Source organism: Ambystoma mexicanum, chromosome 6p (assembly GCF_040938575.1).
Source record: "Ambystoma mexicanum isolate Mex_15411 chromosome 6p, UKY_AmexF1_1, whole genome shotgun sequence".
Lineage (NCBI taxonomy): Eukaryota > Metazoa > Chordata > Amphibia > Caudata > Ambystomatidae > Ambystoma > Ambystoma mexicanum.
The window spans coordinates 292,057,833-292,080,153 of record NC_090935.1 but is presented as its reverse complement, the minus strand read 5'-3'; the positions used below and the strand labels follow the sequence as shown (position 1 = coordinate 292,080,153).

The 22,321-nt window shown below is 48.7% G+C and overlaps 1 protein-coding gene across 4 annotated transcripts in view; it reads right to left on the bottom strand.

The window, feature by feature from the left end:
- The window catches only part of WDR7 (WD repeat domain 7), a 2,460,073-nt gene that overhangs the window by 2,374,532 nt on the left and 63,220 nt on the right, over positions 1-22,321 (bottom strand). For all 4 annotated transcript variants that reach the window (XM_069627029.1, XM_069627030.1, XM_069627031.1 and 1 more), the window contains exon 2: positions 9,168-9,339. In XM_069627029.1, coding sequence (XP_069483130.1) covers positions 9,168-9,326 — 159 coding nt within the window. In that variant the 5' untranslated portion in view covers positions 9,327-9,339. The remainder of the gene's footprint in view (positions 1-9,167; positions 9,340-22,321) is intronic.

The following is a 22,321-nucleotide window of genomic DNA, read 5'->3' as shown; positions in this document are numbered from 1 at the left end:
CCTGTCGGAGCTTGAGAGAAGAGAAGAGAAATGCTCATTAAAAATGGATGATTTGGAAAACAGGAAAAGGCGCTGCAATCTACGTTTCCTAGGCTTCCCGGAACAAGATGGTGAAACTCAGGCAGACATTGTCAAGGCAGTCAACGCGGTGGTGAGAGTCCTTTTCGACGGGGCTAATACTAACGAACCCACTATTGACAGGGCCCATAGAGCAGGGGCAGCCTCCAGAGGCCCCAGATCCGTCCTAGTCCACTTCCACTACTTCTCAGAGAAAAGCAGGATCCTCGAACTGGCTCGCAAGAAGGGCCCGGTGGAATGGGAGGGGGCCCAGATCTCGGTATACCAGGATCTGTCGGCCTTCACTCTGGCAAGACGCCGCCTGTGTTCCCCTCTGACGAAAATGCTCCAAGCCAAGGGAGTCCGATACAGGTGGGGGTATCCTTTTTCACTTTCTTTCGAGTTCGAGGGATATAAGTATACCCTGATCACCGAAGATGTACGAGGCCAAAGGAAATTCAGGAGAGTGGCACCAGCATCGCCGGACCCTCAGAACGGCTGAATCAAACTACTGGAATCCGATGAAAATGTTATCCACTTGACTATGCAAAGGGGGGATGTTGCTAGATTTTACTTCCTTGCATTCATCCCGAAGAGGGGGGGGGGCTCGATTGGGTGTGTATAATGAGGTAACGAGCCCGGAGGGGGGAGACATGGTTGGCCGGTTGTGTGTCCTCGGGACGATGCCTCAACACAACCAGGCGATCTGGGGGGAGGGGGGTGGGGGGAGAGAAGAGGGGAAGTTGGGATGTTGGGGGATTTGTTATGTCACGCCTAAGTTTGGGGATTTGATCACACCCTGGGGGTCGTTACTAGCCCCCTGCGAGGTACTGAAACATCTAGGGAGTAACGGCACTTGCATCCTTGAAATTGGAGTTATGTGCTTCAAAACGCGTCCTAATGGATGACTCACTCCAATCCTTGTCAGTGGGGTCTCTAAATGTTCGGGGGCTCAACTCACCCACCAAGAGGTCGCTGCTCATGCGGGAATTCACGAGGATGAAACTACAGTTCCTCTTTGTGCAAGAGACCCACTGGGTTCGGGGGAAGGAGCCCAAGCTCAAGGCTAAGAACATAGATCAGGTATTCTCAGCCTCTACCCAGTCCAAGAAGAGGGGAGTAGCTCTGCTGGTGTCCCCCGGGGCTCATTTTGGGTTCAAGGTGGCACAAACTGACCCGGAGGGTCGGTATCTCATGGTAAAAGGGGATGTGCGGGGACGTTTGTTCACCTTGGTTTGCATATACGCCCCAAATGAGTCGCAGGACGTCTTCTGGGAAAGCATGAAGGGGACAATAATGGCATTCACGGAGGGTACCCTCCTGGTGGGAGGGGACTTTAATATGGTGCTATGTCCCGAGAGGGATAGAAAATCTGTGAACCCTTGCCCCAACATCCGTCTCCACAAAAAATTGGCATCAACCTTCCAGGAAGTGAATGGGGAATTGGGATTGTGTGACACGAGTATACCCAAGAAAGGTCTGAACCCCGACTACACTTTTTACTCTAAGCCTCATGATGTTTTCTCGCGTATAGACTACATTCTGGTAGACTCAACTATGCAAGGAGAGGTCTCCAGTGCGGGGGTGGAAACCGTCCCCTGGACGGACCATGACATGGTTAAGATTAGGATTGGCCTCCCCCCTACTCCTGCAACCAGCTCCCGCTGGAGTTGTAACGACCTCCTTCTACATGACAAGGAGACGCGCTAAACCCTTCTGACAGCCATAGAAGATTATTTCGCCCTGAACGACAACGGGGAGGTAGGCACTATGGGAGTATGGGAGGCGTTTAAGGCAACTATTAGAGGTACCTTGATTGGCATAGGGGCAGGGAAAAAAAGGGAGAGGGACCGGGAAGAGAAAGACCTGAAATCCAAGCTAGGGGCCATACAACCGGGTGGTAAGCTGAAAACACAGATGTTCCCCGGGCAGTGGGAGGAATTGCAGAAGCTGCGCACTAGACTGGCTCACCTTCAAGTAGGGCAAATGGAAAGGAAGCTCTCTTTTCTGAAACAAAAATATATGGAAAAAGGGGAAAAGGCCGACAAGATACTGGCCAGCAGAAGAGTGAATTCAATCCGCTCTGCGGACGGTAACTCGACTGCAAGGGACTCCAAGATAGCGGAACAATTCAGGCTCTATTATGAAAAATTATACTGCTCAGAATACAAGGGGGATGGGATAGACGTTGATAGGTTCCTGGATTCCCTCCCTGTCCCGGGCCTGCTACCGGACAAAGCCGACACTCTGGAAATCCCCATTTCCCCGGAAGAAGTAATCGACACTATCTCCTCCTTAAAAAGTGGTACGGCCCCGGTGGACGACGGCTTCTCAGTCAAATTCTATAAGACCTATAGATCCACACTCGCCCCCTTTCTGGCCAAGCTGTTCAACAGTGCGCTTGGCCAAGGGTCCCTCCCACCCACAATGATGTCAGCCCTAATAGTGGTCTTACCTAAAGAGGGCAAGGACCCAACCTTATGCCAGTCATACCGCCCCATATCGCTTCTAAACACCGACGTCAAAATACTGGCGAAACCTCTGGCGAACAGATTGGCAAATTTCCTCCCTACCCTGGTTCATGGAGATCAAGTGGGCTTTATCCCGGGGCGCCAGGGGTCAGATAACATCAGAAAAACCCTCGACCTTATGCATGAGGCAACCAAGCAGGGAGTGGAGGGGTACCTCCTTTCACTCGACTCGGAGAAAGCCTTCGACCGGGTCGAATGGCCTTACATGATCAAGGTTCTTAGGAAAATGGGATTGGGAGTTAACTTCTGCAGGTGGGTCGCAGCACTATACAACTCGCCCTCGGCGAGAGTATTAGTTAATGGGGGTACATCTGAGCCTTTTTCCCTTTCCCGAGGCACCCGGCAGGTTGTCCCCTGTCACCTCTCCTATATGCCCTGGCCATGGAGCCCCTGGCTATAGCGGTTAGGAACGACCCGGAAATTATGGGTATACGATGTGGTGAGTGCGAGTTTAAGCTCTCCCTATTCGCAGATGATATACTAGGCTACCTGACCAGCATTCCAAAATCCCTACCGAGGCTGTTTGATCTCATACACTTTTTTGGCTCCTTTTCGGGGTTGAGAATAAACACATCCAAATCAAGCATCATGCCAATGGGCCCAGGGGAACAAGATATTGAGAATAAAACCGACATTCAGGGGGTTAGAATCGAGCGAGAATCCACAAGATATCTGGGCACCATCATCCCCAGAGATCTGTCACAACTATACCAATGGAATTTCCCTGGAATCCTTGCCCGGGTCAGTAGCGATCTCAAAAGATGGGCCCCCCTCACGCTTTCCTGGCTTGGACGCATGGTTTCGGTTAAGATGAACGTTCTACCACGTCTTCTCTATCTCTTTTCAGCTCTCCCAGTCGTGATACCCGAGGCCTTCTTCGAGGCGCTCCAGTCCCTTGTCCTCCACTTCATTTGGAATGGCAAAAGGCCCAGGGTTAAAACTTCCACTCTGACCCTCACAAAATCCCATGGTGGCTTTGGACTCCCCGATTTCCGGCTTTACCATAAAGCAGCTCAGCTCAGGGTGATGTTGGAGCACATGCGGGACGATATGCGTACATTCTGGACGTATGTCGAAGACACCCACGCACATCCGAGGAAGGTCAGGGACTATCTCTGGGCCTCTCCCAGGTCAATCCCCCCACAACTCAAGACACATCCTACCTTAGCAGTCCTTTGGACGCTATGGAAACCCAGCAAAGCCAACAATTCGATATCTACATGGCCTTCTCCTCTGTCATCTCTCTGGGGCCCGCCCATCGATCTGGACATGAGGGGCTTTCGGGACACTCAGGCATGGTCTGACATGGGACTGGAAAGAGTCTCCCAGCTTACACAAGTGGAGGGCTTTATTGAATACGACAGTTTGACAGAGGCTCTGGTGGATAGGCCCCCCACGATTTTTGAATTCCTGCGGTTGAAAGGGATACTCACCCAACCAAGGTGGTCCGAGCAGCTTAGTCGTCCCCTCACCCCATTCGAACTTATTCTGGCCAAAAGTAGATCCCGCAAAGGTTCGCTATCTAAGCTCTATAGTGTGCTGATTACAGCGGACCTAGAAGGCAGACAACCCTTTAAGCGCATATGGGAAGAGAGGATGGGAATGTCAATAGATGATCACACCTGGAGGGCGGTTTTTAAGTGCATCTTCACGGGCTCCCTATACACAGCAGCTATGGAACATAGCTTTAAGATCCTTCATTCATGGCACCGCCCCCCGGCTCTGTTGTCTAGAATGTACCGGGATGTCTCCCCCCTCTGCCCCAGAGGATGTCACCAACGGGGAACCTGGTTTCATATGTGGTGGAGCTGCCCGTCCATACAGGTATACTGGACGGAGCTTCTTAGCTGGATCAAGGACATCGAGGGTTATGGTCCATCGCTGCACCCGCTGGAAATCCTACTGGGCTCCCCCATGCCTGAGTCAGAGGTGAATGCCTTCCCCAAGGTCATCGGCGCCATGCTGCGGGCAGGGAGATTGGCGCTTGCGCAAAAATGGAAGAGTGTCCTGGCCCCCTCCAAAGAGGAATGGCTCTGCAAGCTCAGGGTGATTTTCAGCTATGAAAAACTCTCGGCAATAGCAAACGATACCATGTCTGATTTTGTCCAAGAATGGACAGCAGTGCTGCTGCACGATGACTGTATTACTATGCGATTGTAGAGGGGCGATTGAACTAGTGTGAAAACTATTGGTTGCAAGGCGCGGGTCCCCACACTCCTCAGAGGGTTGGTCTTGCCCTGGCCCAATCGCTCCATGGTCTTACCCCACTGTCTCAAGGATCACTTTTATCTGTCGAGTGCTATGCAAGTGTTCTTCCCTATGCTTAATGTAGTTGCATCTTCCCCAAAGCTGGCGTGACAATTGTTTGGGGGGAGGGACCGGGAGGGGGGAATAGGGGTAGGGAGTTAATCAGAAAATGTTCCTGACAATGTGATTTCTTTTGCATTTATTGTTGAGGTGATGGGCCAGTTGGCCCACCCTGGTGTGTATATTGTCAATAAAAAACAAATTAAAAAAAAAAAAAAAAACAAACTTCACTTACCACAATGCACCTGGCTATAACCATCTATTCCTGGTTATTCCTATTGGTCATCATCGGAACTACAATCCCCAGAAGCCCTAGGGATCAGCTGTGCTCCCGCCAGCTCAGGATCAGAGAGGGAGGTGGCCGATTGTCTGCAGGTGTACTGATCCAGGTGCAACCAATTAGCCTGCCTCTGTGCTGGGCTGGGCAGTATAAAAGCTGCTGCCTGCAGGGGCTCAGTCCCTTGCATTAAGAGTCCTTCCAGCACCTTTTTTGCTTCGAGCAACCCATCTTTGTATGCGGTTTCTCTGCATAGCAGCAGATCACTCTCCGCTGCTACCTTCCGTCCTTGCCTTCCAGGATCCAGCCTTGCAGCCGATCACGCTCCGCTGCCACCTTCCGTCCTTGCCTTCCAGGATCCAGCCTTGCAGCCGATCACGCTCCGCTGCTACCTTTCGTCCTTGCCTTCCAGGATCCAGCCTTGCAGCCGATCATGCTCCGCTGCTACCATCCATCCTTGCCTTCCAGGCTCCAGCCAAGCAGCCAATCACGCTCAGCTGCTACCTTCCGCCATTGCCTTCCAGGCTCCTACCTTGCAGCCGATCACACTCCGCTGCTACCTTCCGCCATTGCCTCCCAGGCTTCTGCCTTACAGCAGATCACGCTCTACTGCCTTCAACCTACAGTCTTCGTCCGCTGGGCTTCCAGTCTAGCAGCCTTCTGCAATCCTCCTGCAGCCTTCTACAGTCAGCGGCCCTACTCCTCTGGGCTCACTCCTTGCTGCCCGGCCCTTCTGGGCTCTTTGCCGTGCAGCCTGCTTCACTCCGCTGCCCTAAGCCCTTTGCCTCGGGGCTTCCTTCCTTACAGCCCTGCTCCTTTTGGGCTTGCCCATTGCTTCCCTGCTTTTCTGAGATTTCTACCTTGTACCCTACCGTCCTCTGTTATCCACATCAGTTTACCTTCATTACTTACTTTCAGTTATTACAGTTCCCCTGTTTCCTGACTGCTGCTCCCTTGCTTTCTTCCTTGTTTTCAACCCTCAGTTCTTTCTCCCTATCCAATCCTGTTATACGGCTTTCCCTTCATTTCCTTCTGCTAGTTTGCTATTCGACTTCCTTTTCCTTGGATTTATCTGTTAGTGTCTTCTCTTGTACTGTTTGTAGACCCCTTGTACAGAGCTTGTCTGTTGGTTTCCGTCAGGCAACCTCTGCCCCTTCCCTTGTCTAGTTTCTACGTTACAGACACCCATAGCTGTTGTTCCAAGCCATGAGCAAACAGCGTGGGCCTCTGTTATAGCAAACTGTGCAGAAGGTTAGAGTTTTCCTAAGGTTCGTGGAATACTCTTTTCCTATATCTGCATACACCCCAAGAGGGAATCCATTCTGTACCTTTTTCCTTACTACACTTGCCTACTCTTCGTTCTCCTTTCTTTCAGCTGTGTGTGTACTTATCTGTCCACTTTACTTTGGCACAACCACCCAAACCCTTCCTGGGTGTCCTGTGCCACTCTTAATAGAGTGCCATCCTTGACACCTTCGCCAGTGGGACATCTCGTGTTGCTGCAATGTCGCTTCTCTCATGCAATCATCTAGGAGGATTTGGCCAATTTGATCGAATATATTTGATCGCATGGACATTTTGACCTACTTTTACATGTACTATTTGACCTATTATACATTTTGACTTATTAAACATTTATGAAATATAAACATGCGTTGTAATATTATATTTGTCCATTGGGTGTCTCCAGCGTCTATGGGTTTTTTCATTGTGACGTAAACGGAAGTTCTTATCCGCCATTTTCTTCACTTCTTAACTTATGGATGCGATCGGTTGTGCCGGAGGACTTTCTTGGATAGCTTTTTAGGGATTTTTTGGGCATTTTTCAAGGATTTGAATTGGTGGACTTTTTTTTTTCCTTAACTATTATTATTTTTTTAAACCTTTATTTTAAAGTTACCCTTTAAACAGTAGTTGTGAACAACATCATTTACAGCAGAATTATCAATTGCACACATCGGTAGAATACATCTGATGGCACGGACAGACAATATAGAGAATATCATACACCCACATCCTCTCGGGCCGGTTCCATGTGTTAAAATCGTGGCAAAAAGGCTGTGGTTTTGCCGCTGCAATCCATGTAAAGGATGCAGGCGACACCCCCGCAACTCCCAGACCCATTATACCATTTAAGGTGAGCAGGGGACACCCCCACTCCCTTTAAATGGTTTAATGGGGTACACATTTACTGGGTCAAACCACTGCATTTTTGCCGTGATGTTTTGTAAAGACGACATTTTTGCTGCGATTTGATTACTGCATACCCTCGGGCCAGGTAGGAGTGGAAACTGCACTAGATATCTCAAGGTCTTGGACCAAGGGAAGAGTGCGAGAATAGAGTCTCTCGCTTTCTTGCGCCCATGTCAGCGCCTTCAGCCATCCGCACACAGTGGGGGGGGGGCACTTACTCTTCCATTGAAGGAGTATTGATCTTCTAGCAATCATGCAACCAACATTAGTGAAGGCCCGGTCGTTCCTACCCAGGTCCCCAGACCACAACCTAAACAACGCACTCAGCGGGTGCCTCTCCAATTGGGCGTCCACCACGTCAGAGAGCACCTCAATCATTTTTGCCAAAAACGCCTCCAGGGCCATCTTGTATGTTTCCCGTTTCTGACTTGCCACAATCTGCAAAGGATGCGCCTGCGTATCAGGTGCTGTCCCATCCCAGGAGTTAACCAAATCTTAGTTTACTTCCCAGAGATGGATCAAGGGAATAGTTTCTGTTTATTTAAATTTTCTTTAAGCAGGTTTAGTGCAGAATGGCATCACCAGATTTCTCAATTTGCACAAAATGTTTTAAATACTTAATTTGCACATCCTATTTACATAAAGGTTAAATGCATATACTTTTAGATTCCAGTTTGCACTGTGTAGCATCTTACTCCTAATAGAGAGGGCTGACAAGAACGTGTAGTGTGGCAGAGCAGAATGTAGAATGTGGACCCTTAAGGGAAAGATGCACTGTAGAGTCAGTTGGGTTGTAGCCACAAGAGTGTGCAGATGTATCCGGTGGGATTCTACATCTCAACTTAATAAAGGACTTCCTTCTACTCACTTTCCAGTAGATCATTTCACACACTTTCATTCAAACTGACTTATCTTTTGATTGCCCTAACAATTGTGCTTCTTGAATGTATTTGGCTGCTGCATTAAGCAACTGTACATATTTAGCTACATAAATTTGTTTTTTGAGCTAGCGCACCGCTCTTCTTTCCCTCGCCATCTCCGATTCATGTTGCTGTCTGGCTCTTGCAATTATGATCTCCTCCTTCAGGAACTCCTTGATATGCTGGCTATACTCCATGTGTAAACCCTGAGCCTGACTGGTTGGTTCACATGGTCATGGAAAAATATACTTCTCTCTTTCCAATGTTCTTGCAGAAAACAGTGACGATCATTACATCATAGTGTGCTACAGATCAAAAGAGCCATTTGTTGGGACAATCGTCTGGCGAAGTGTGTTTTTAGAAACTTAATTAGAAAGTAAAACATAGGAGAAAGGAGTCTATGGTGGAAAGGAGACTGTGATAGTATAATAAAATTAATAAAATATAAACGTGCAGCTATTTTAACAAAGCTTGATATTTTCTAAGAGCAGCTAGGCAATATGGCTATTTAGAGCAGTTTACCCTTGATAATACATGTGGTCAAGTGGGGGAAGCATGAACTATAATGGCTGGACTTATTTACAAGATCAACAAACAACATATTCAATTAGCCACTGACAACGGTTATCAAATGCTAAGCAGCAATACCCAATAAAAGTATGCACAAGAAATTTCTGTATGAAAGGGTAAGGAGGGTCTTCATCATCAATGCCGAAGACTGAACCTAAAGCCAAGATGCTGGGTGCTTTAGTCTGCGTCCCGGACTTAATGATTATGTGCATAGAAATAACACGATGCACGAAAAAAAGTTTCTCTTAATGAAATAACAATGACAAAAGAATTATTACATACATACCACAGTAAAGCAAATCTTCTACTTACATCCAGTTCTAGGGTAAGGTCCCAGAGGCATATTTGTCCATCATGGCAGCCCGTCACCACGGTCGCCAAATCATCCATTACTAGTATTGCTGAAATGCAATGTGTGGGAGCCTTCCGTCCCCAAAGAACGATTGGAAGAACAAGGGTGTTTCCAGCCATTTTTCTTGCACCCCTGTAATGTAAAGGAAGTCATTAAGACAAATGGATAAATAAAAGCTGCACATGTGCAAGTCTGCTAATTTATGTATTGGTGGTTTCCTATGCACCATGCGCTGCTCATCTGCCACTTCAGAATACCAGGATGAAATATGCGCAGCATAATACTTTTTTCTTTGTCTACGTTGCGACGATTCACTGGATCTCGTCACTTCTCCCTAGAGGGTAGCCCTCCCTTTGTGACTAGGGAGGTGAGCCCGCTAGGAAACGATCCCCCCCCAAAGGTGGAGGAAATCAGGACCTCACAGGGAGGAACTCCCATCATTGGGACAAAGACTCCGTGATGGAACTCGCTAACCCCCTTGCCTTTGAGACCAAGACATTTTCGAGGTCCTCCAAGCACCAACCTGAAAGCACTACTGTTTGTTACAGTACTATTTCCTCCTTTCATCACTTAAGACTTAATACCATCAAGACAAGGAGCAACATAGAGAGTGAGAAGTCCTCTCCCAAAAGTACTGAGAAGAGGAAGATGGAAAAGGAATAGTTGGCATCACTCCTTCAAAGTCTAGATAGTGGTGAGAACTGGGGGCCCCCAAAGAGGCATGAAGAATACTCCATTGACACAAACACCCCTGCAGACGACCCAGCTACGGGGCATAAAAACCTAGAAGAGACTCAATGAAGGGAGAACCCAGCGTGAAGCCCGTCAGCCACGGGAGATTCAAACTTCGTAACAAGGAAGTCAGCAGAAGAAGCTGGTCCTCGGTCAAGAGCACACCGTGGAACATTCGGCAGAGCACTCTGTAGTCAGACAGAAACCCGACCTACGAAGAAGTTGGAGAGAGGCCGCCGATGGCGTGACCTCAGAGAGGTGGACCATGCAGTTCACCAACTACGTCGGCACAAAGTCCAAGAAGGCTGCGGAGCCAGCATGGTGAAGAGAGGGGGACACGAATAGCCTTCTACAACAGTGAGCGAGACCTACCACCCCAGGAAGAACCGGTGACGTGCCCCCAGCAGAAAGAAGGTAACCGGAGCCACAGGAGACCCGGGGTTTGGGCGAGAGTGAACAGTGCTTCAGGAGTAATCTCCCTCGTCACAGTAATTGACAGAAAGATACCAAGAGTGAAGAGTATCTTGGGAGTGATCTGCCTCGTCACAATAACTGCAAGAGAGATCAAGGATATAGATCGGGAATAGTCTCCATCAAAGAGTTTGTGGAAAAAGCCAAGGACATTATGGGAGTTATCTCCCTTGTTGCAGGAGCCAAGAGGAAGATAAGTAAAGTCCAGGAATATATTTAACATTGAGAGAGAATAACTGTTGGACATTTCATCAAGCCCAAAGAAGCCCCTGGGAGAAATTACAAGGGTTCATCAGAACTGTTTCAAAACACTATCGGAAACCAGCCCATCAGGCTGAATCGGTTGGGCCAGGAGAAGGGAATCATTCTTCTGGTTTCATTTCGGTTTGCTGAGTACCTTGGATTAGTGGTAAGGTCAGAGTATGATAGTTTTGGACAGAGGACTGATTCTTTAGTTTGACAACCACCCTGTCAACGAGCACCCGAGTTATAATTCAGTTAGATAGGGCAACCTCGCTAGTTATAGAGAAAGCTAGGTCCTCCTCCCATTATCTACCTTGGTTTGAATCTTCATAATGAATAAGTATCAGACTGCATTCTGCATGTACAATTGAATAAGAAATGAGTGGGAGGGTGCTAATTTGATTTCCAAATGCCTCCCTCCGAGAGAGATATATATATTTGTGAGTGTGAGTGCCATGCATAAATAAGTGTGGGTATAACGGTAACACCTTGCATATGACTAGCACTTTGGCATTTAATGGGAAAACTAGTCATATGAGATAAGTACCTGTTATTTTAGAGCGATACACCTAGAGGTTCCAAGTCAGAATGATGAATTGCCGTTCTGACCAAATTGCATTTTGTTTAAATTAACTTGTGTCTCCTGCGACGGATCTGTGGTTGTCGTCCCCTTTTCATGAAAACTCAGTCCCTTTTAAAAGTATAGGAACGAGGAATAGGAGCTACCCAAGTGGATATGTCTTTCCCAACACTGTGATGAGGAAGATCACAAATGACTCACAAGGGAGTGAAAAGATCAGTATTGTGGCGAGGGAGAACTGAGGAGGAATGAGGATTACCTGCAAGAGCCACATTCAGCAGTCTAGTGTTTTCCCCAAGTCCTGTTGGCCAGAGCCAGAATAAAAGGGAATCCAGACTCGGGAAGTATGAGACAAGCCCTCCCTGGAGGAGCAAAGAGCAGGAATGTTGTGATGAAGCAGAAGTAGAAGCTGAAGAAGCTGTGGACCAGAGGCTCTGCCAGAAGGAGGGGAACCCTTTGCCCACCAGCAAAGTGCTGAAGACTGTGGGGAGCCTGGGGAAACCCTTGTCAAAGGACCTGCCAGAGAGCCTAAGCCTACGTGGGGGAACCAGGGGACCACATACTGGGAAGCTGTTGCGGCACACCAGAGAACAAGTTACTTACCCCATGTAACGTTCTTTCTACTGGATGTTCCTCCCACGTATTCCTCATCTTTGATATCTTCAATAGCCAGCTACAGCTGCTCCTGAAAGCATTTTCGGCAGAGGGTGCTGTGCGCCGATGCAGTCGACTAGTTGTCCATTGAGGGCCTCTGTATCGAGGATGTCACTGAAGGTATATACAGCACGCGCAGCGCCAGTTGGCTTCAGTTCTGTTTTTTCGTGCCATTCTTACAGTATAACTACCAGCATTAAACTGGTTTAGCCCATACTAGACTCTGAAGGAGTGTAAAACTGCAATAACATTGAAATTCTACTGCGTGGTAGGCTCGGAGGGGCGATGAGGAATATGTGGGAGGAACATCCAGTCGAAAGAAGGTTACCAGGGGTATGTAACTTATTCAAATGGACTGTGTCCTCCCATGCATTCCTCATCTTTGACAGACTCCAAAAGCAGTTTAGTTTTGGTGGAGGGAGTACGATTGTCATCTAGGGTTGTTGTGAACTGAATGAAGGACTGCTTTCCCAATGCTTCCATCATGACTTAAGATGGAATGAATGCAGTAATGCTTTGTAAAAGTGTGAATGGTAGGCCAAGTGTCTGCCTCACAAATATGTTTTATTGGAACACCTCTTTGCAGAGCAGAAGAAGTAGCCATGCCCCTATTGGAATGGGTTCTCAAGCTTTCTGGGGAATCTTTTCCGACCAGTCTATAGCATTCATTAATAGCCAAAATAATCCATCTGGACAAGGTTTGCTTAGTTACAGCCTGTCCCAGTATATGACCAGCGTATCCTATAAACAGTTGGTCATCCAAACGAAACTTTGACATCCTTGAAATGTAGAAACTCGAAGCCCTTCGTGGGTCGAGTCTGTGTAGCCTCTCTTCTTCCTTGCCAGGATGAGGTGGAGGGTAAAACGTGGGTAATATTATCTTTTGTCCCAAATGAAAAACTGATATCATCTTAGGTAGTAATGAAGGTTTGACCTTAAGGACGACATTGTCCTATGAAAGACCATAAAAGGTGGTTTAGAAGATAGTGCCTGCAACTCACTCACCCTACAGGCTGATGTTAACGCTACCAATAGGATTGTGTTGAATGTTAGTAGTCTTAAGGGATATGAATGGAGTGGTTCAAATAGTGCACATATAAGAAACTTTAAAACAATATCAAGGTCCCAATCCGGACCCTGAAGGAGATGGCAGGAACACATTAGCGATTCCCTCTAGAAATGGTATCACCAAAGGAATTTTAAAAAATGACTTTTCCTCAGAGGAGTGCTTGAAGATGGAAAGCACCGCCAAATAACTTGGAGCAACAGATGGGCCAAATACAACAGAAAAGATAAAATCTACGGTGTTTTGCATAGAAAAGGGGTCCACATGTGTATCTCTGCACCAGCTGCAGAATGTATTCCAACAGCAGTGGTACAAAGACTTTGTTGCCGGTCTTCTGGCTGAAAGCAAAATCTCCATTTCATCATCCGGGAGGTCCCAATCCTTAAACCTCAGCCTCTCAGAAACCATACATGAAGGCTGAGTGTCTTGACCTCTGGATGGAGAACCCAACCCTCATCTCGCGAGAGAAGGTCCTCTCTTTGTGGAAGAGGTATATGAGGGCAGATGGGCATGTCCAGAAGGTCTGGGTACCATGTCCTCCTGGCCCAATCTGGGGCAATTGGGATAATTGAATTCCCAAACTTTCTCAACCTCCTGATCACTTGAGGAATGACGGGACTGGAGGAAACCAAAACAGAAGTGGAAACTCCTAGTACACTAAGAACGTGTCACCTAGAGCTCCTCTTTGGGGAAATTCCCTGGAGCAGAACAGTTTGCACTTCCGGTTGGCACTGGCCGCGAACAGATCCACTTCAGGGGTTCCCCAAAGTGTGAAGATCTCTTGAAGGACTTCCTGAGCTAGTTCCCACTCGTGGGAGACTGTGCTCTGCCTGCTCAGAGCGTCCGCCGCTATTTTCTCCTCTTTGCTGATAGGGAGATTCCTTCTTGAATTGCCCAGAACCAAAGTTGCATTGCCTCTCTGCACAGTGGTAGTGAAACTACACTACCTCGCTTGTTGAGGTAGTAAATGGCCACTGTGTTGTCCGTCATTATCTGGACATTCTTTCCCCGTAGAAAGGGCAGAAAAGCCTTCAGTGCAAGTCTGATTGCTCTCAGCTCCAAATGATTGATGTGTAGTTTGGACTCTGATGGAGACCAACGACTGCTAATTGTTAGATCATTCGCGTGGGCTCCCTACCCTGTGAGTGAGGCATCCGTAACTACTGTTAACTCTGGCCAAGGTTCTTCGTTCAGAATGTTGTCCTCGCAGGCCCACCACAGGAGATCCTGTGCGATCCCGTTTGGAACCTGAAGTAGGTCCGACATGTTGTCCGAGAATTGAGACCATTGTGTCCTGAGAGCCCATTAAAGGGATCTCATTCTCAGATGCGCCTCTGGCACCAGGAAAATGCAGGATGCCATGAGGCCGAGCAACCTCAAGTCGAAGGCCGGAGACGCTGAGCACTCAAATTTGGTGACCCATCTGCAGAATGTCTTGAGCCCTCACCTTGGGTAGTGAGGTATTTCCCAAGAATGTATCCAGTAAAGCCCTGATGAACTGGAGCTTTTCAGATGGTATCATGTGGGACTTGTAATTGAGGGAGAAGCCCATTTTGTGGAGAGAGTGGCAGGTCACGCGGAGATGATCCAGGACTTGTTCGGGAGAACGCATCCTGATGGGTAGACGGGAATCCCCCCCACCCCTCCTGAGATTAGCTGTCACCACATCCATCAGTTTGGTGAAAGCCCTCGGGCGGATGTCGGCCGAATGCCAGAAATCAAAATTGATCCTGAAAACCACCACCAACAAACCTCGGGTACTTTCTGTGCTTGAGATGGATTGGCACATGAAAATAAGCACCCTGAAAGTCCAATGACACCATCCAATCTTGGAGTTGGAGGGCCTGAAGGATCTGAGAAAGTGGGACCATCTTGAACTTGTCCTTCCTGGAGGAACTTGTTCAAGTATCTTAAGTCCAAGATGGGTCTCAGTGCTCCGTCCTTCTTGGGGATCAGGAAATATGGAGAGTACCATCCTTTGTTCCTCCCAGTTACAGGTACTGGCTCTATAGCACCTTTCTCTAGCAGGGTCAACATGTCCTGCACGAGGAACGGATCTGGAACCTTTAACAAATGGCTTTCTAGTGGAGGATTCCAAGGTCTCTTAATGAAGGTGTGGCAGTAATCTTGGGGTATGGTTTGGAATGTCCAAGCATATCAAGTACTACCCCGCCATTCTTTCAGATGCTGAGACAGTCTGCCTCCCACTGGGGTGTCGTGAATCAAGACCAGGGGCACAGGGCGCGCGATCCATGGGCAGCAATGTCACCACATCAATGCAGATCCGTTTGTGACTTTTTTCATCGGGACACGTGTGGAGACGCGGGAAGGTAGGCCATGTGTTGTTGGCCGTGTGTTTCGGTGGGTGGCCAGTGAGAATGGTCTTCATTTCCAGCCAATTTCATAGACATTTTCCTGTGTACACTCACCGAAACACATCGCCAACAACAGATGTCATACCTTCTCGCGTTCCCACAGGTGTCCCGACGCAAAAGGTACCTCATGTGTGGGTGCACCTACCGGGTGCGCAAAAGGAAAAGGGTAACCTGCTGGTAACCCCAAGCCTTTCGCCACAGCACGATTTGGGCCTAGGGTGTCAAAGCCAGCAAGGAAAACGGGGAACCCCATGCATTTCCCAAAAGAGGACACCCGTGGGAATCCACAGAAGTCTGCCTTGCGCAAATTGCCCCAGTTTTTATAAGCCACAATCCCCGACAAAGTGTGATATTTGGTGGGGAAAAAACACAATGTTCACTTTGTCTGGGGTTCTGGGTAATAAATCCTGGGCCGCTTCGTGCAAATTATACCTCTGCGGATTCCCCACGGGTGTCCTCTTTTCGGAAATGCATGGAGTTCCTGTGTTTTCCTTGGTGGCTTGGACACCCGAGGCCCATATCTGTATGGTGTGCGGAGAAAGTGTGAATTTCAGGTGTCAAAACAGACTTGGGGTTACCTGTGTTTTAGGCTTTCCCCTTGGCGCCCAGGTAGGTGCACCCACACATGTGAGGTACCGCTTTCATCGGGACACCTGTGGGAACGCGCAAAGGTATAACATTTGTTGTGTTTGTGTGGTTTTCATAACGTTTTGACCCATTTGCTGGTGCCCTTTGTCACACAACCCTTTAATTTCCCAAATGTGACCTACATTTATTTGCTGCTTTAGCCACCATACACTTTTGTAACCTGCACAAGTCACCTACCCTTGAAAAGGTCTGCCTGTGCTCTTTCAAAAAATGTATGCTTGCCGTTCCTCACCACATTGGTTTTCCCGATTTACACATGCTAAGTGCGTCTGTTCAGGCCGTGAGCGGCTCAGTGTTTGGCTTGCGGTATTGCTTGTTTTGTAAAACAGTACAAAAAATGTGTGCTCTCCTAACTGCAATAGTCGGGGGAATGTAGCGGAGCATTGCTTTTCATAGAAGCCATTGCCGTACCAAGCCAACCATGTCCAACACACCCTCTTTTTCGGTCATTTTCCCGCTTTTCCCCCAATCTATGGCAGTTTCCCCTACCTAGTTGTTGCCTGACCTATGCAAATCACCCCTTCCTAAACTTGGAATTTTGTCTACTTTTCAGAAATATATGCCTTTCTGTCCTCCAATTCGGCTTTCCTACCCTTTTCTCCCATTCCGTCCATGCATGTCCAATTGGCAACAATGGCCAAAATCGCCTACCTCTCACAAAACGGTTGATAACCACATCAAAATATTTTTTTTTCGTTTCCACTCAACCTGTTCCTGAAAGCCAGGAAATTGGGGAACTCAGCACAGCAAACCATTTGTTCCTAGCTCTTACAAGGAAAAAACCACAGGCTTCTTTGTACATCATTTTATTGGCATTTTTTGAAAAAAATCCAAAATTTTCGCCCTTTTTGCTTATTTTCTCTCACCCGCCTACAGCAACCTAGGATTCCTGGGTGGCGTTACGACTGCCTACATGTGGGGAAAAAAAAGGAGCCAAATTTGGCCGATATAGCTCATGTAACAAAAAGTTACAAGCCATTGAATGGCCACATACCGAAATCACCAAAAAAGGGGGGGAAATACCCATGGCAGTTAAAGGGTTAAACATACAGCTTCCAACATGGCGTCAGATATTAGAGCTACTTTGATGCTTCATTTTAGTAAAACGAACAGAACGATAGTAACAGAACCAAACATAGTCTCGCTGTGAAAGAGAGAAGAGAAAGAGGAAAGAAAAAAAAGGGGTAAAGTGGGGGAGGGGAGAGAGAGTGGAGACACAGGAGAACACAATAAGCCGTTTCGGGAGTCTACTTCTTGCTGCTGTTTATTGGGGGGGGCTTTCCTTTGGCCTAAGTTCATCCAGTGGCGTTGGGGTTGAAGGTTTGTCAGCCGTTGAGCCCAATCTTGGCCTCAGGAGTTCCTGTTTCTATTTTGCCTCCTTCGGGCACTATTAGTCTAATTTCTCCATCCATCATAGGGTTGGGGGGTTATCTTGCCACCCTTGGGAATTGCTGCATGTAGTCCAGGAAGGGGGCCCAGATGTGGTGGAATTTGCTTCTGTTGTCGAAATGGATGGCCGTGATTTTCTCTGCTGCCACCATATCCCAGCATTTGGCCCACCACATTGGGATTGACGGGCCATCCGGGTTTTTCCATAGCCTGGTAATTGATATTTTTGCTGCAGTTAGGAGGTGTGAACAAAGGTCGGCCAGGCGTCCAGTCAGCGGGAATAGGCCTTCGCCTGTCGTCCCCAGCAAGACGGGATTGTAAGGCCTGTGATTAGTTTAATTTGATCGAGGACACTCCGCCAGAACTGTGCCGCCTTGGGTCAGGCCCATAGCAGATGGTATAACGTGCCTTTATCTGGGCATCCTCTCTAGCAATGATCCGGGATGGTGGGGTTACATTTGTTGAGTATCTCTGGGGTTCGATATCATATATAGCACACCTTGAAGGCTCCTTCCTTATTGATTATGCATTTGGAGCTTTTGTGTACTCGGGACTAGATGCGGCTCCATTCCGCAGCGTCGATCTCTCTGGCGATGTCATTTTCCCATTTTATCATATGGGTCTCTTTCTTGCTTGGGTCCGTTCTGTCGAGCAGCTTGTACAGGGTAGATATTTTCCCTTTTGGGGGAGTGGCAGTGAATTTTCTCTCTAGGGCTGATAGTTCTCTGCTTCCGTTTTGCCTTACTACTTCGCTTGATGGCCAATGCCTGAGCTGTGCGTATCTGAACCTTTCCGGTTCTGGGACCTGGAATTTGGCCTAACAGGCTTCGAAGTTCAGCGGGTCACCGTTTTCAAAGAAGCCTGCGATGACGCTCAGCCCTCCCGCCTTCCATTTGTCGAAGCTGTTCGGGGTGATGCCTGGGGAGAAGTCCGGATTGTCCCAAATGAGGGTGAGCCGGCCAATCCTGGTTCTGCAATTCCATTGGGAGGCTGCTTTCTTCCAGCTCGCCACCGTATTTTTGGTCGACGTCAGGGGCCCCGCATTGACGGGGTAGCCCGGGCTTCTCATGTGTGGTAGGAATTCTATCGGCAACTGGCACCATTTGTCCTCCAGTGTCAGCCAGCGGGGTCGAGCGTCGCTTAGTTTCCATGCAAAGGCCTGGGAAAGCTGAGTCGCAAGGCAGTATCTGTTAATGTCTGGGACCCCTAGCATAATACGCTTCAGTATTCGCAATCCCTCTCCTTCCCAGACGTATTTTAGAATGTCTACCTGCAGCTTTTGGATGGCTTTCTTTTGGATCATTACTAGGAGGGCCAGGCAGTGGTAAAGCAGTCTTGGGACCAAGTTCATTTTTACGGCTGTAATCCTTCCGAACCATGAGATTTCTTACTTTTGCCACCTGGCCAGGTCCTTTCGGAGCTCTGTGAATAATGGGTGGAAATACGTTTTGTAGATTCTTTCCATTTTGTTTGGCATTTGAACCCCCAAGTAGGTGAGGCACCGCTTTACCCATGGGATTGGGTAGTTATCTTCCAGGGAAGTCATGCGTTTCTTCTGCACATTGATGCTCATTGCTGTGGATTTCGTGAAGTATACCTGAAATCCTGCTAAAAGTTTCTAACTCCTGCCAGATTGCTTGCATGGATTCTTCTGGCTGGGTGGTTGTAAGTAGTACGTCGTCAGCATATAGGGCTACTTTGTAGGACTCTCCTTTAACCATAAGGCTGTGAATTGCCGAATTCAGTCACTGATTCTTCCGTCGACGGGGTTGTGGAGTCCGTCTCGATGAATGAATTGAATAGGATTGCTAGCTGGAGCGACAGAATGTGGGCGTATTTCTTATAGAATTGGGTTGTAAAGCCGTCTGGCCCCGGTGCCGTGTTTTTCAGAGTGCAAATTGTTTCTCCTACTTCCTCCATTGTGATTGGGCGTTCCAGTGTTTTCAGGTGGGGGTGGGGCGGAGCTCTTCGGGCGGATGCCAGGTAGCTCAGTTGCGCCGGCTTGGATGTTGGGGGTCCGGACATGGTTTCTCTGTGGTGTTGCGTCATAAGTTCGAGTATGTCCGCCTTTGTGTACCGTAGGCTGCCATTCCAATCTGCTAGGCATTGTATGTTATTCTGTGAGTGTAGCTTCTTCAGCTTGTGCACCAGCAGGCGGTTTTGCCTTGTTGCTATTCAAGTAGTAAAATTGTTTTGTGTAGGCCAGGGCCCTCGCTGAGAAACCGCCAGGTGCATTTCCAGTTCGGCTTTCAGATGATTACCATTGAGGGGTCGTTGGTCGTGTTCTCCGCAAAATAATTTGTAAGAGCTTCAGCTATTTCCGTTCTACTGGCCACGTCAGCCAGGGTTTGGTCTTGCAATTTCCAAGGCCATTTCGGCGCTTCCGGTATACCCAGGGTCCGCAGGTGCATGATGACTGGAGCATGGTCTGATATGGCCCTCTGCCCGATTTGAACGTCCTCCACACAGGGGAAGAGCTTGCTGGAGGTCAGCAGCAGGTCAATTCTCGAGTGTGCCCTGTGGACGTGCAAGAAGAATGAGCAATCCCTCTCCTTTTTGAGCAGTCTCCAGGCGTCAATGGTTTCGGTTTCCCGCAAGAACTCTGCCATGGCCAAAGCTTTGGTATAGTCCTCCCTAGTAGGAGGGAGGGTTTTGTCCAGGTCAGGGTCTGGCGTTAGGTTAAAGTCACCGCCGATTAATAGGCGCCCCTTGGAGAATGGCGCCACCACAGGTAGAAGATTGCGGAGAAGTCAGTCTTGGGCGCTGTTCGGGCAATAAATAGCTGCTAGAGTGATGGGGAGGTAGACTAGGAGGCCTTTCAGTAGTAGGTAACGACCTTCCGAGTCTCTTAATTGTGATCTGGGTTAGTGACAGGTCGTGGCTGAGGAGAATGGCCACCCCTCTTTTTTTGGCCAGAGGAGGCAAAGAAGCGTTTTGGGTAGCAGAGGAAAGAGATCCGTTTTTCATAAGCTTCTAGTAGGTGCATTTTTTGTAGGCAGACGATGTCAGCTGATGATTGGGAAAGCTTCCGCTCCACTGATTTCCTTTTGCCTGGGGCATTCAGGCCTTGCACGTTCCGTTTCATCACGATGAGTTCCCCATCTTGCGTAGTCATTTAGGTTGTGTGTGGTTGCATTTTGAGGTGTCCCCCCTGGTGTTGTCTGTGTCTTGTAGCTTGACTTGATTCTCTGTAGTTCCCCGATCCCCATAAAGTAGTTACCCGACTCCTCTCTCCATTCCCCCTCCCCCCTCAAACAAAAACATGGTCTTTCGGTCCAGCCTTTGACCAACAGGGCCTACAGCCAAGCCAACACAACCAACTAGGTTGGAGGCGATCAGGCCTCTTGTGTTTCCAGTTTAATAAGTGGTTTTCGCAGAGGGTGTTGCTTAGTTTTCTTTCAAGTGCATCGAGGATCTTGTTTCTGCAGCTCACTAGGATTGGCCTTGTGGGAGGGAGCCCTTTTGTTAGTTAGCTTGGGGGAACCATGGTGCCTTGTGTCCTGACCCCGGCGGAGCCCCATGTTGCGGCGCATCTTGTCAAACTCGGGAGAGTGGATGTTAGGTCACCGCCGGGCTTTGGTTTGTACAGTGGTTCCCCTCATCGAACATTAGCCTTCTTGTTCTTGGGGGCCGGACCGCGCACTCTGTGGCGGCTCTCAACTCGGGACCATGTGTTCAAGGGATCCCGCATTGCGCCCTTGGAGTTAGGTGCTGCTATGCTGGACTCTTCCTCGCCAGCCTCTGGGTTCATAAAGTTTTCTGCCTCTCTTGGGGAGAAGATCTGCTGGGGTTTTCCTTCCCAAGTGAAGATCAGGGCTGTAGGGAAGCTCCACCGGTATGCGATCTTCTTTTCACACAGCCATTCCGTCATTGGATTTAGGGCTTTCCGTTTTGCTAATGTCATTGTAGCCAGATCCTGGTAGAGAGATATTGTGGTGTCTCTGAAGTGAATTAGGGCTGAGCTCCTGGCTTCGCGCATTATTTCTTCTTTGACTCTGTGGAAGTGCACGCGGGCTAGGACTTCTGGGGGAGAGGAGGCATTTTGCTTTGCCTGGGTTCTGTGCACCCTGTCGAGTTCCAGGGGGGCCTCGTCCGGGAGGGTTATGATGAAGCGGAATAGGTCTTTCACATAGGGTCCCAGATCGTCGTCCGAGATTGATGTAGGGATTCCCCTCAGGCGGATATTGTTGCGTCTCTATCTGTTTTCTGCATCCTCCCGTTTGGCTTTGAGGGCGTCACACCTGGCCTCTAGTGCTGCAATCCTGTCCGTCCCTGTCCCAATTTAAAAGTTTTGCTCGTAGATAGTGGTTTCTATTTCTTCAGTTCTAGCCTCGATTTCCCCCACTCTTTTGTCCAAGGATGAGATTTTACTTTTCACTTCATCCGTCCCCCTTTGGTATTCCTTGGTGATGGCTGCGAGGAGATCCTGTATGTTGGATTTTGTGACTGTTTGCGTCATCAGTTCCGGGGCTGCTTCTGTGCGGGAGCCTGCTGTTGTGCCTTCATTGCGCCCCCCCCCCCTTTTTTTTTTACTTCTCCGCCATCGGCGTGGTTAGCAAAGTTGCAATGTCTGTTCGTTGGCTTGGGGTTCCTACACATTTTGATGCACTTGCTCTGGTTTTTGCAGTGGCGGTCCTGGTCCGGTGGAACCCCAGAGGGCTCGCGTTTGAGGTTGCTTTGTTCGCCTTATGAGGTGCTGGCAGCAGGGTGGTTTGACAGGGGCTGTTCGGGGGCAAACTGAGCTCCTCGGGGGTTTCTTGTTTTCTGGCGCACTCATGGGCCGCTGGCTCCCCTGCCTCACCTCTGGGGGAGGATTGATGCGGATTTGCGGGTTGTGGTCACTGAGGAACGGTGCCTCCTGATTTGTTAGTCATTCCGCTCCACTCTGGTATGGGGTGGAGCGCTTTACTTGGGGCCCCTCCTAGCCTATTCTCCGCCCTGTTGCTCTCCTTGCTT